The sequence below is a fragment of the Cydia pomonella genome, chromosome 24 (genome assembly GCF_033807575.1).
Source record: "Cydia pomonella isolate Wapato2018A chromosome 24, ilCydPomo1, whole genome shotgun sequence".
In the NCBI taxonomy this organism is placed as follows: Eukaryota; Metazoa; Arthropoda; class Insecta; order Lepidoptera; family Tortricidae; genus Cydia; species Cydia pomonella.
The window spans coordinates 6,427,732-6,440,105 of NC_084726.1; the positions used below are offsets into that span (position 1 = coordinate 6,427,732).

General features: G+C 36.1%; 1 protein-coding gene across 1 annotated transcript in view; it reads left to right on the forward strand.

Annotated features, from left to right (window-relative positions):
* The window catches only part of LOC133531114 (B-cell receptor CD22-like), a 620,993-nt gene that overhangs the window by 518,531 nt on the left and 90,088 nt on the right, over window positions 1-12,374 (forward strand). Inside the window, exon 3 of the mRNA XM_061869231.1 lies at window positions 371-503. Coding sequence (XP_061725215.1) covers window positions 371-503 — 133 coding nt within the window. The remainder of the gene's footprint in view (window positions 1-370; window positions 504-12,374) is intronic.

A 12,374-nucleotide genomic window follows, 5' to 3' on the forward strand; every position in this document is an offset into this window, starting at 1 on the left:
CTTCTGTAGCTATCAATTGTTTAAATAAAATACGTGACGGATTGAACGTTCGAACCGTGACATGACATGACGACGTCGAACATTACTCATTTTATGAAGGAAACAGTTACAACTGCCGATGCCGCCCCAAACCGAGCAAAGCTTGTAGGTACTAGGCGACGATATACATACGTATATAGATAAGTACATACTTGTATACATAGAAAACATTCATGACACAGAAACAACTATCTTTGTTCATCACATAAATAAATACCCTTACCGGGATTCGAACCTGGGACCTTCATAGGCAAGGTACTAGACCAGACCGGTCGTCAAAATGTATAAGAGTATTTCTCTAAACTTATAAGTATATTTTTCCTTGTTACAGCGGCCATTGAATCTCTCCACGCACCAACCGGGGGCGGCGTCGAGCTGCCCTGTGACGTCACACCAGCTCTTCCCGATGACCGAATGGGGCTGGTCATCTGGTACAAGCAGGGGCACGACGCACCTATATATTCGTAAGTAAAGTTTGCTTAACTGTCTGAGAGGTGGCGCTGTTAGGTGCGGAGCCAATCCTTAACATTGCGCAAGCGTTTAATTATCGTGGATTGTATAATATGGTTTGAAACTAGTAGGACATATATTACTAGAGGGTATATGATAAGGGTTATCTTTTGAACAACAAACTTTTAAACAATGAATTTAGAAATAAAAAATAAAAAATTCTTGCCTGTCATACAAAACCAAATGCATAAAAGCAAGATAGAAGTCAAATTAATCCAATTTAGTTAGAGTTTCGCGATTCAAGAATGGAGGTTTAAAAGAATTCGTGTTAAGGCTGTCTTTTATGGGGCAAACTTTCTACGACTTCGGTTTAGTTTTCAATTCGCTTTCACGCGACATATAAAGAGTTTATTCGAATATGAATTTCTTTAGTCTATTCTGGGTGCCGTTCTGTATTTAACTTCAGAATAAAGTTGAACATCAGGCTCTAATTTGATTTGGAGTACTTCTTTTGAAACATTTAATTTTTATACGTTTAACTTATAACAAGTATTTGATTTCAAACAACGTTTATTATAAATTAATAGATACATAACATTGATTTTAAATTGAATCGATGTGTCACCGATGGGGTCACCTCTCTCTGCAGCTGACTGTACTTATACTAAGATAGTAACAAATCGTGAAGCATCTACACGTTGAACCAGAAAATTAGGTATAGTTATGGTAGAAATAAACATTGCTCAACCATCAATATCGCCAACAAGCCAATGACAGTTCTAATTGCTCTCAACCCTGATTGACTGATCTTCTCCATACATGGCATCCTTAAAACCAAAATATTTAAAAAAACTCCTCATCGAACTTTCAACCTTATTCTCAGTAATTTAAGATTGAAAATAAATTGAACTTCGCTCCAAGTATCCAAGCCCTTGGCCAACCAATTTGAACTTAATACTGATGTGTTAGGATTGAAATTGGTTTGAAGGATAGATACACTATGTGTGTCAGAATGTATTTAGTTTACTTTAAGTTTATACGAAAGAGGAGAATCAGGTCAAAAGGATTATAACGTGGTAATTTATATGTTAATAGTTATAGTGTGAGAGCCATCTAGATTAAGATGATACTACAATAAGTTTGCCTTTGGTTGTGTTTTTTTTATCGGTTTGAAGCAGGTTTATTGATATGGCATTTACCTATTTTAAAAGATTGTATAAAAATTAATTGCGTGGTAAGTGGCAAACAAGCACAGGACCCACCTGATGGTAAGCAGTCACCGCAGCCTATGGACGCCTGCAACTCCAGAGGTGTTACATGCGCGTTGCCGACCTTTTAACCCTGCAGACTCCTTTTTTGAAGAACCCCATGTTAACATTATTGAAAATATTTTGACAAAATTTGTTGTATGTCAACCACAGCTATGCCCCTACGTTTGAATTTTTTTCGAATTTTTAATTATTATAAGAATTAGGATCATTTTAAATTTTGTATGAATTCTGTTTTTCGCTCCTAATTTTTACAATTATCAATAAATCGAAAATAGTTAAACGTAGGAGCATAGCTATGGTTATCAATATATTATCAAAAAAAATATTTTCCATAATATCACTATCCAGAGAGGAAAATGGGTACTACGTTTGTATGGAGAAACGGCCGTCCCCTTTCCTCTTATGTACCTAAAGCTCTGTTTCTACTAACAAATCCCACAATGACGTCTTCCTGTACGTCACATGCAAAATAGGTCACCACATATTAACTAGAGCACAATCTATTCACAATCCCACTGTCTAGTCTTTGATAAATTCGTAATGCGACGAGGTAAGCGCTTTGTCAGCCGGATCTCTGCCTATAATCCGTTATTCGGCGTATCAAAGGCATATCAAAGGGCTATTTAAGCTTAATGCCGTCAACTTACACGATTTAATGTCTTATCTCTGAGTTTCCGGTTTAAAAGCTTACGTTTTAATTAAAGTAGATAGTGTTTGGGTACAGACAGACGGACATATAGTTTTGAGATAACGAGGTTGGTTCGAAGTGACTTTTGACTTGTTGTATTAATGCCAGTGCTTGTGTGAGAGTAAACGGATCGTACACTGAATGGTTTAGCATCGAAAAGGGTGTTAGGCAAGGATGTGTAGCGTCACCGTGGCTGTTTAATCTATTCATGGACAGTAGTATGCATGATTTGAGAAATGATGAATGTGGGCTGAGAATGAAAGGTTTACTCGTCAAATGTCTTCTTTACGCTGATGACCTGGTATTGCTGGCGTCATCGGGTGAAGAATTGCAGGAGATGGTAACTAGAATGCATAGATCTTTTGAAAGGAAAGGAATGAAAATAAATGTGAGCAAGACGAAAGTAATGGTATTTGAAAAGGGAGAAAGTATGACAAACTGTGAAGTTTTGATTGGTCAAGAAAGAGTTGAACAAGTGAAAGAGTTTGTGTATCTGGGAACCTTGTTCACTAGGGACGGTAAACATGATGAAGACATTGAAAGGAGAGTGAATGCTGGAAATCGTGTGAATGGGGCACTCAACGCTTTTATGAGCAGCCAGAAGGTGTCGCAAAAAGCACGGTTGGCTGTGCATAGAGGGGTGTTGGTGCCTACACTTATGTATGGTAGCGAAAGTTGGGTATGGCAGAAGAAACATCAGAGTCAAGTGAATGCAGTGGAAATGAGAGCGTTGAGAAGTGTGTGTGGTGTAAAATTACAAGATAGAATTAGGAACAGTGTGATAAGGGAAAAGTGTGGACTGAACGAAGATGTAGTGACAAAAATTGAGAAAGGTATGTTGAGATGGTTTGGACACGTGGAAAGAATGAGTGAAAGAAGGTTAACAAAGAGAGTGTATAAGGGAGAAGTAGAAGAGGGAGTTGGAAGGGGTAGACCTCGGCGGACTTTCTCTGATCAAATCGGGGAAATCCTGAAGAAAGGCCAGGTCAAGAGCACCCTAAACCGAGGAGCGTGTATGAGGAATGTCATGAAAGTGAAGGAAGCGAAAGAGGTATGTCAGGATCGTAGCAAGTGGAAATCCGTGGTCTCTGCCTACCCCTTCGGGAAATAGGCGTGATTATATGTATGTATGTATGTATGTATTAATGTTTATGACTTGGGAGTACTTGTAAGATTCTTTACTAAAGTGATTTAAAAAATGTTGTATATAATCTATAAGTAAACTCACGAAAAACCTAATGTTCAAAAACATTTAAACTTAACAAATAAGATAAAACAAATACCTAAATAAATGTTTGGGGAAAACCATACACAGATCGATCTAGCCCCAAATTAAGCAAAGTTTGTACTATGGGTACTACGCGACAATCTAAATATCTGTGATAAATACACAATTAAATGCTCTTAACGGGATTCGAACCCGGGTCTAGGCAAGCCGTTAGAACGCAGTAACGTTGCAACAGTAATACTGCCCTAGTCGTAAATGTCACCTTTATACATCACTCATAAAGCAGTCACTTATAAGCTTAGCGTTAGTCACGACGTAACTGATGCGCTTAGAAACAAAACAACATATAAAAGAGATCAATCTTCTAATCACGAAGTTTTACTCTTTAAAGTAAGCATTAAATATTCGATTTTGAATCTTAACTCTTTCGATATAGATACGTTTTTTTTAGTGATATTCTAATCACGAGGTTTGACTATAAAACACTTGGTTTCGAGTCTTAAATCTTTCGAAATAGGTGCATTTTTCGAGGCCAATCTTCTAAACATTAAGGTTAGCTCTGTGCCATTTGATTTTGAGCTTTAATTCTTTCAACATAAAGTACTTTTCTGTTTCAAAATTGCGTCGAGTACGTTCAGTAAAGGGTAAAACGTCAAATGTAAAAAAGATGACAGCAGCCGGCACTTTTGATGGATTATTCAGATTAGCATCAGTTAGGATAGGTTAATATCGAATGGTTTGAAGGCTTGTGCTGTTATCGATATTTAATTGTTTAGTCAGCTATAACAAGCTATTATTTATGAAAATGTAGTAGTAGTCCTTCCTTGCCGTATCCGGCAATGGCGACTCCATCAAATTCTTGTCCGGATTATGAAATGCTCTAATGTCGCTCGCAAAACCTAACTGTCTTGAAGATGCGGTCTCACGATGCGCAATGGAATTGTCCAGTCGAGTTGCGGGTACGTGTAGGAGGACTTAAAGAGATTCCACACTAGTGAGCGTTAGCGTATATTTGCGCAGCATTGGCGCAACTGCGCAGCGACGTCAGAGCTGACTAGACGCCGACGCTCAAAAAAACGCTATTGTGGGGTGGCCTTTAGGTCGCGTCTTTCGAATAATATGTCGCTTAGCATCTAGGTCCTCCAGACGCTGCTGCTTAAATTAATCTACTTTCTTATGGACGAGTATGTAGACAAACTTCGTGCAACTGGTGTGAAATGATGTGTTGCCATGGCTGATCTTCACATTCAGGCCTGTTTACACATATGTATGTACATGTAGGTATTTTATTTATGTAAGTAAGTATATTATATTCTGTTCTGATTCTGATTATATCAATATGTGCGTATGCTTAGAACTAGTATTTACTATGTAATTTGGCATAAATATTTGTATTTAGTATAAAATTTCTCTTATACCTATTGTAAACATTTCCCGCACCTATTACTATTTGATCTCTGTTTGGCCCAAAGGTTAACTGGTATAGATTGCCTTCTGGCATTAAGTTCGCCTTTTGTGAAACTTACTGTGCAATAAAGTTGAAATAAAAAAAAAAGTATTAATTGTAAGTTGCGAGTGAAATTTGCTACTTGCGTTTAGTAGCAAATGTCTGAACTCACACAAAAACTATTCAATGTGTAAACAAGCCTTGGTATGAATGCCAGTTACACTTACCCCGCAGCCACACTTATTTATTTATTTCCCACACTTACAACTATTTTTACAGGTACTAAACCTAAGACACACTAAATGAACATGTGATCTATTTAAATATCAAGGCATCTGACGCCCTGTGGAGCCTTTGGCACGAGTAATAATAGGCAGAAAATGTTCTGCCAGAGTGCCCCAGGCTTGAGCCATAACAAGACTGAGTTAGCTAGTGCGACATGCAGTGCTTATTAATAAAACAGTAAGGCGGCCATTCTACTAAGGCGGATATGAGAAAAGACCTACGGGAATCAATCATACATACATACATATAATGAGCGTCGGCGTCTAGTCAGCGTCGCCAAAGTTGCTTCGAACTAGAGGCCGATGCTTGGGAGACGCTAGTGTGGGCTGGCTTGTGGGTGGTGGCTCTTACTCTTTTTCTACGCGTATAATCAATGACATCGCTACACCTTACTGTGGTATTTTGCCGAATAAAATATAATAACTATACAACACATTGTTATTGCAGGAGTTACCAGTATTAGTACTGATCGAGTTCAGGATATTTTTTGATGAATCATAACAAGACCAAGCTATATAAAAAAAATATATATATATTGGACATTCTTACACAAAATAACTAAGCCCCACAGAAAGCTCAAGAAGGTTTGTGTTGTGGGTAGTTAGACAACGAAACATATAATATACGAGTATAAATACATAGAAAACATCCTGACTCAGGAACAAATATCAGTGCTCATCACACGAATAAATGCCCTTGCCGGGGTTCGAACCCAGAACCATCAGCTTCATAGGCAGGGGCACTACCCATACCCACTAGGTCAGACCAGTCTAGAGCCTATATTAAAATAATAACAGGGATTTGTTCTTGTCACCTACAGCGACCACTTTTAAACATTCACGTGGATTTTAAGCCACTTCAATTCATGCTTTCAGAAGGTACTTTCGACTAATTACTTAAAAATCAGGAGTAAAAATTGAAAAATTTTGATAATGTACTTTGTTTTATCAACTTCATATCTGATCAACTTAGTTTTGTTATTACATGTTTGTATATCTTTTCAAAAACATTGTATCATAAAAAAAATATTAGAGTTGTCATACTGTTTCATCCATAGCTACTGTGACGCCCGAACTTACATATGCCTACTCTACTACATCTTCGTTACAACATCATTAGACCGTGTACACACTGAATCATGTTATCGACGTCACATCTCATTAATAGCGAAATACTCGTACCTGTCGATATGATACCACCGGAGCATATGGAAGATGAACATTGTACAGTCAACATCAAATAGTTACGGCAAAATACACCTTTGTTACCGTGGAAATCATCATCATCGGCCTTTGCGTCTATTGGAGACGATTTTCGGTGTAACACCGGAGAAACACCGCTTTTGGTGGGTGATAACTGCCACCTCCCGTGTTTGTTATCCACGCAGTGAATCTGACGTGGGCAAAGTGACCTCCATGGACATTGGACATTACATTACACCGCCTGGGACGGAATTGAAGAAACGCAGGAAGCCTAAGACCTACGTTACCCTCTCGGCTTCACTGTCTCAAGAGGCCGTTATCGATTTTAGTCGCAAAAATGTCAAATTGATAGACTTAGTCGATGAAATTACACCTTCTGGTAACTATTAGAAATTACAAGTACTAGTTTCTATTAGCATGTCTTGTTGTCTTTCTTTATTAGTAAGTATTTTCTTGAAAACAGACTCAATTAGTAATGTAATTTATTTCTTATGGACGTTTAGGTAAACGCGCATGAAGCAATGATTTTGTCGATCTTATTTGTAAATTTCGTAAAGTTTGGACTGATAAAATGGTAAAACTGCATTTTTGATATTACAAATTTGAAGTAGTGTAAATAAAGTTAAACGAAATCAATTTTCTCCAGAAATTACTTCAAAACAAGTGTCAATTTCTCTAAAATCGACTTAATTTCAACGTAATTTTGATACTTAAACAATCTACAACATTTGATGAAACTGTTCTTATACATCATTTTGTATAATTTAATTTACTATCGTAATTTTTTGAGATTTTTTTAAAAACTGTCCCTTCTCGTCACATATTACCGGGTACGCGCTTGCGACCTCATTATTAAAAGGCAAGATGAGAAGACGTGCTAATCGAAACCAATACTTGTTATTTAGATATCACGTTACAAAAGCTGTACAATTTCAACGACTAATTCTATCAATTTTAAATTTTTGCTCTAAAATCGTTACACCGGGCTCTTAAGCCACAGAAAAGGCGACCACGGAAATAAGGATGTGCTTAAATTTTACTATTTTAGCTGTTACTATTATTTTGGTGACTGTACTGTGTCGTCATGCGGACCAGACAGTATTAGTAATAATACCTTTTGTTTAACGACTCCTAGCCGAGCCGGTAATAACCTTGCCTACGAAACAATAGGTCCCGGGTCCCGGGTTCGAATCCCGGTAAGGGTATTTATTTGTGTGTTTATCATGAATGTTTGTTCCTACGTTATGAATGTTATATGTATATGTTTATAAGTATGTATTTATCTATAAGACTTTGTATGTCGTCGGCGTCGTCGCCCAGTACCCATAGTTTGAGCATTTGTGGACCTGTTTAAGATGTCCTCAAATATTTATATTTTATCTATAACAAGTTTTTATTTTACTTGCAATCTAAGTATGTATGTATGTTTGTACGGGTCAAATCTTGCATGTTAAATTTGACCAACTTCCCGACTTCCTATGAAGCTGATAATTTGCATACTGTAACTATATTGTAAGTCTGGTGACTATATATTATGGTACCATCGAGGTGATCTGATGATGGAGACAGAAGGTGGCCATGAACTCTGTGATGAAAAAACGCAACCTAATTAAGTATGTTTCGGGGTTTTATAATTGTAATGAGCATTAGTTGCCTGTGGAATGAAACAGTCAGCGATAAGAGCTTGTACCAAAAATTGTTTATTTAGTCTCCCGCAATAATTTACGGGGTGAATATATAGGTCATATTGAGCAACTTTTACTATGGGACTAACCCTGAAATCGCAAAAAAAAAAAAATACTTTCCCATAGAAAATGTCAAGGTCAGACAGCCAAAATGTATGAATCAGCCAATTTTTATTTTCGATTTCGGGGTTGGTCCCATAGTAAAAGTTGCTCTGTATGACCTATATATTCACCCCGTAAATTATTGCAGGTGACTAAATTAAAACAACCTGTATTTATTTGCCAAAAACTTTTTATAGTAAAGACATTACTATTGACAGTTTAGAGATTGGAATGAAATAAAGGAATGACTGCTATTGTCATTCTTAATTTATAGCGAACTGCAAAAATGCATGGACACATTACCTATAAATGAATTAATTCATTAAGTGGAAATGCAATTTCGCGGCTGCAATAATTATATCCCACAGTAAACTTGACTTTTAATTGTGAGATTTGCATAAGTTAATGAGAGCCACGAGATCGAGTAATTAAAACTTGTTATGATTATGAATTATGATTATACGTTTGTAAATAATATGCTGATCTGATAGCCTCTTCGAGTTTACAGTAAAGGATTATTAAATGGCATTAAAATGAGTATTAATACGCCCAGTAGCATTCAATAAGGAATGAAACTATATTATAAAAAAGCGGCCACGTGCGAGTCGAGCTCGCCCATGAAGGGTTCCGTACCATTTAATATTAAAAAACACTACTTACTAGATCTCGTTCAAACCAATTTTTGGTGGAAGTTTGCTTGGTAATGTACATCATATATTTTTTTTAGTTTTATCATTCTCTTAGTTTAGAAGTTACAGTGGAGGACACACACATTTTACCACTTTGGAAGTGTCCCTTGCGCAAACTATTTAGTTTAGAAAATGGAAAAAAATGATATTAGAAACCTCAATATCGTTTGTGAAGACATATCCATAGATACCCCACACGTATGGGTGTGATTAATTTTTTTTTTTGAGTTTCAGTTCTAAATGTGGAACCCCAAAATTTATTGTTTTTTTTTTTCTATTTTTGTGTGAAAATTTTAACGCCGTTCACAGAATACATCTACTTACCAAGTTTCAACAGTATAGTTCTTATAGTTTCGGAAAAAAGTGGCTGTTACATACGGACGGACATACAGACATACATGACGATTCCATTCCACTTTTTGTCACTTGGCTACGGAACCCTAAAAATGCACATTTTATAGTGTTCCGTACGGTCACGGACATTGATTGTTGACCCATCTACGGTTCAAGCTAATTTGGCTATCAATACTAACGCTGTGATCTCCAATGTAAAGTAAAGAACGTGTCATTAACGTAGACGCATGTCTTGACTCGTATTGCCATGTTATCAAAGGTTATATTTGACAAATCTGCGCGACACCGTCGATGACACGAACTATAAATCGGTGTAAAATTTAGCGGGCTCGTATTGGAACAAACTTTCCAAAATCGTAAACCGTACGTTGAAGAATATCACAACTTTTCGTCTCAAAGAACTTATATTAATAGGAGCAGGAGGAGATGAGACGTTGGATAGAATTAAACAAAACTTTGGTTCTGATAATCACTACATTTTACTAGTATTTTGTACATACATATATATATATATATAATCACGCCTATTTCCAGGAGTAGGCAGGGACCACAGATTTCCACTTGCTACGATCCTGATATACCTATTTCGCTTCCTTCACTTTCATAACATTCCTCATACACACTCGCTGCAGGGTACTCTTGACCTGGCCTTTCACCAGGATTTCCCCAATTTGATCAGTTATACTAGCTACTTCTCCCTTATACACTCTCTATTAGTACCTATTTTATATCTTACACAAATACCACTGATTATTCGATTTATATTTCACACTCAAGTACCATAAAACTACCCAATACCCTCCAATCAAGTTGAATGGAACATAAAATCAACACATCAGTAAATCAATGCCCAATTATAGGTAAAATCCCATCCAAATAAAATGTAAAATAAAAATGTAAAGGGTATAACTCGTTCTTTAACTAGCTATTCACTTGTCAGCACCCTGTATAATGTTACAAACGAACCGACGTACAGTGGATATAGCTACAGTAGGTTAGTAGGTGGATTTAAGTTTTACGATTTGGTAGGATCTAGTTTTATTGTAACTACTGTTGTAGTAGAAGATACATTTTATTAGTTTCTCTAAATCGGACCTGTAAAAATTATAAATCATATACGATCATAAACAATCAGTAATAGTTATTGATTTCTAAAAAGTGTTTCTCAATAAATAAACATGTCAAGATTGTTTACTTACTTTTTTTCTAATGGATAATCTTTATACAGGATTACACAAAATGTGCTTAATCTAAAAAACTGTGCCTATAAGTGATATTCTAAACAAATGGGTCAAGTTGAAATCAACATTATCGACAATCTGGTACGTTGTGGTTGAAAACATCACATATGTAAGCGTAGCGTCGTCGGTTCGAACCCTGTCTCGTACCATTAAGTTGGTCAAGACTTAGATACGTACTCGTATCGTACATAATATCATTTGAAAATTAACAACCGCTTTTAGGTCAAGGAAAACACCGCCAGGAAACTGGACTAATTAATAAGGTCTAATTTGCCGCCTGGGATGAAAGGTCAAATTCCTGGGATTGGGTTGCTAAGATGCAACCGGGAACGCCGGGGAAACGTCAAGATGATGAACATATTTCCGTAAACGACACCTAATAAGAATTAAAATATTTCCTGACGATTCCAAAAATACACTCGTATTTCTTCAAGTTTTCACTTCTGTCGGCACTCCTGGAGGGCCACTGTTTTTTTTTCTGCAGACATTGTTTCAAGGAAAAGGTAACCTACTGCATTTTGTTCACTATGGCCGCATACATTATAGATTAAACCACAACGAGTTCTAGTAAAATCGGTAACAGTATGCTAATGGATTGCCGAGAGAAAATCTAATTGCTCATCGACATTAAACGAGAAATAACATTAAGCCCTAGGATCTGACATTTGGAGTATTTAATAATTCTCTCTGGTTTTCATATTTAAAGTGAAACCTGGGTAAATTGAATTTCAAGGGACGACTAATTTGTTTAATTTAGAGAGGTATTTCCACTTGGGAAGTTAATCAAAATAGCTGGAGTAAAATAAATGTTACGAGCCTAAGTTAGTTAAATTATGTTTTAACCCTTTCTTATAAATACATAAGTCAAAATGATAGACGAACGAAATAGAAAGACAAACGATTAATAGCTAATTCAATCTTGTAATGCGTTTATGTGTACCGCTATTAGTGTTTACAAATCTTGTACAATTGACGTAATTTATTTTTAAATAATATAACACTTTAACTCTCGCCTTTTGTACATTTATTTAATAATATTAACAGGTAAAATAATGATAATTAATCGTAGAAGACTCGTTAATATCATTAAATTTGTGATAATCGAATTCCTCAAACTATAAAATACCTTGCTTATTATGATTCTTTTTATAAACTTGATGGAAAACGGATAAAAATATGAAGATCATTCGTTCAAAGTTTCATGCGGCTTCCTAGCCTAGTCGAATAGTCAAGTGATCCTGCCTACGAAGCAGGAGATTTCGGGTTCAAATCCTTTTAAGGGCATTTATTTGTGTGTTTATCACAGATATTTGTTTCTGAGTCACAGATGCTTTGTATGTACGAGTATTTAAGTTTTTATCTATATACATATATTTATTATGTCGTGTATTACCCACAACAGAAGCCTCATTGCGCTTACTGTGGGGCTAGGTCGATTTGTGTAATATTTATTTATTGGTTCAATGTTAATATAGGAAGCAATTTTCAAACCAATAAAACCCATGGCGTTAAATAAATACCTTATCGGGCCGGATAACGAGTTATAAATAAAATAAATATTATTGGACATTATTACACAAATTGACTAAGTCCCACAGTAAGCTCAATAAGGCTTGTGTTGAGGGTACTTAGACAACGATATATATAATATATAAATATTTATAAATACTTAAATACATAGAAAACACCCATG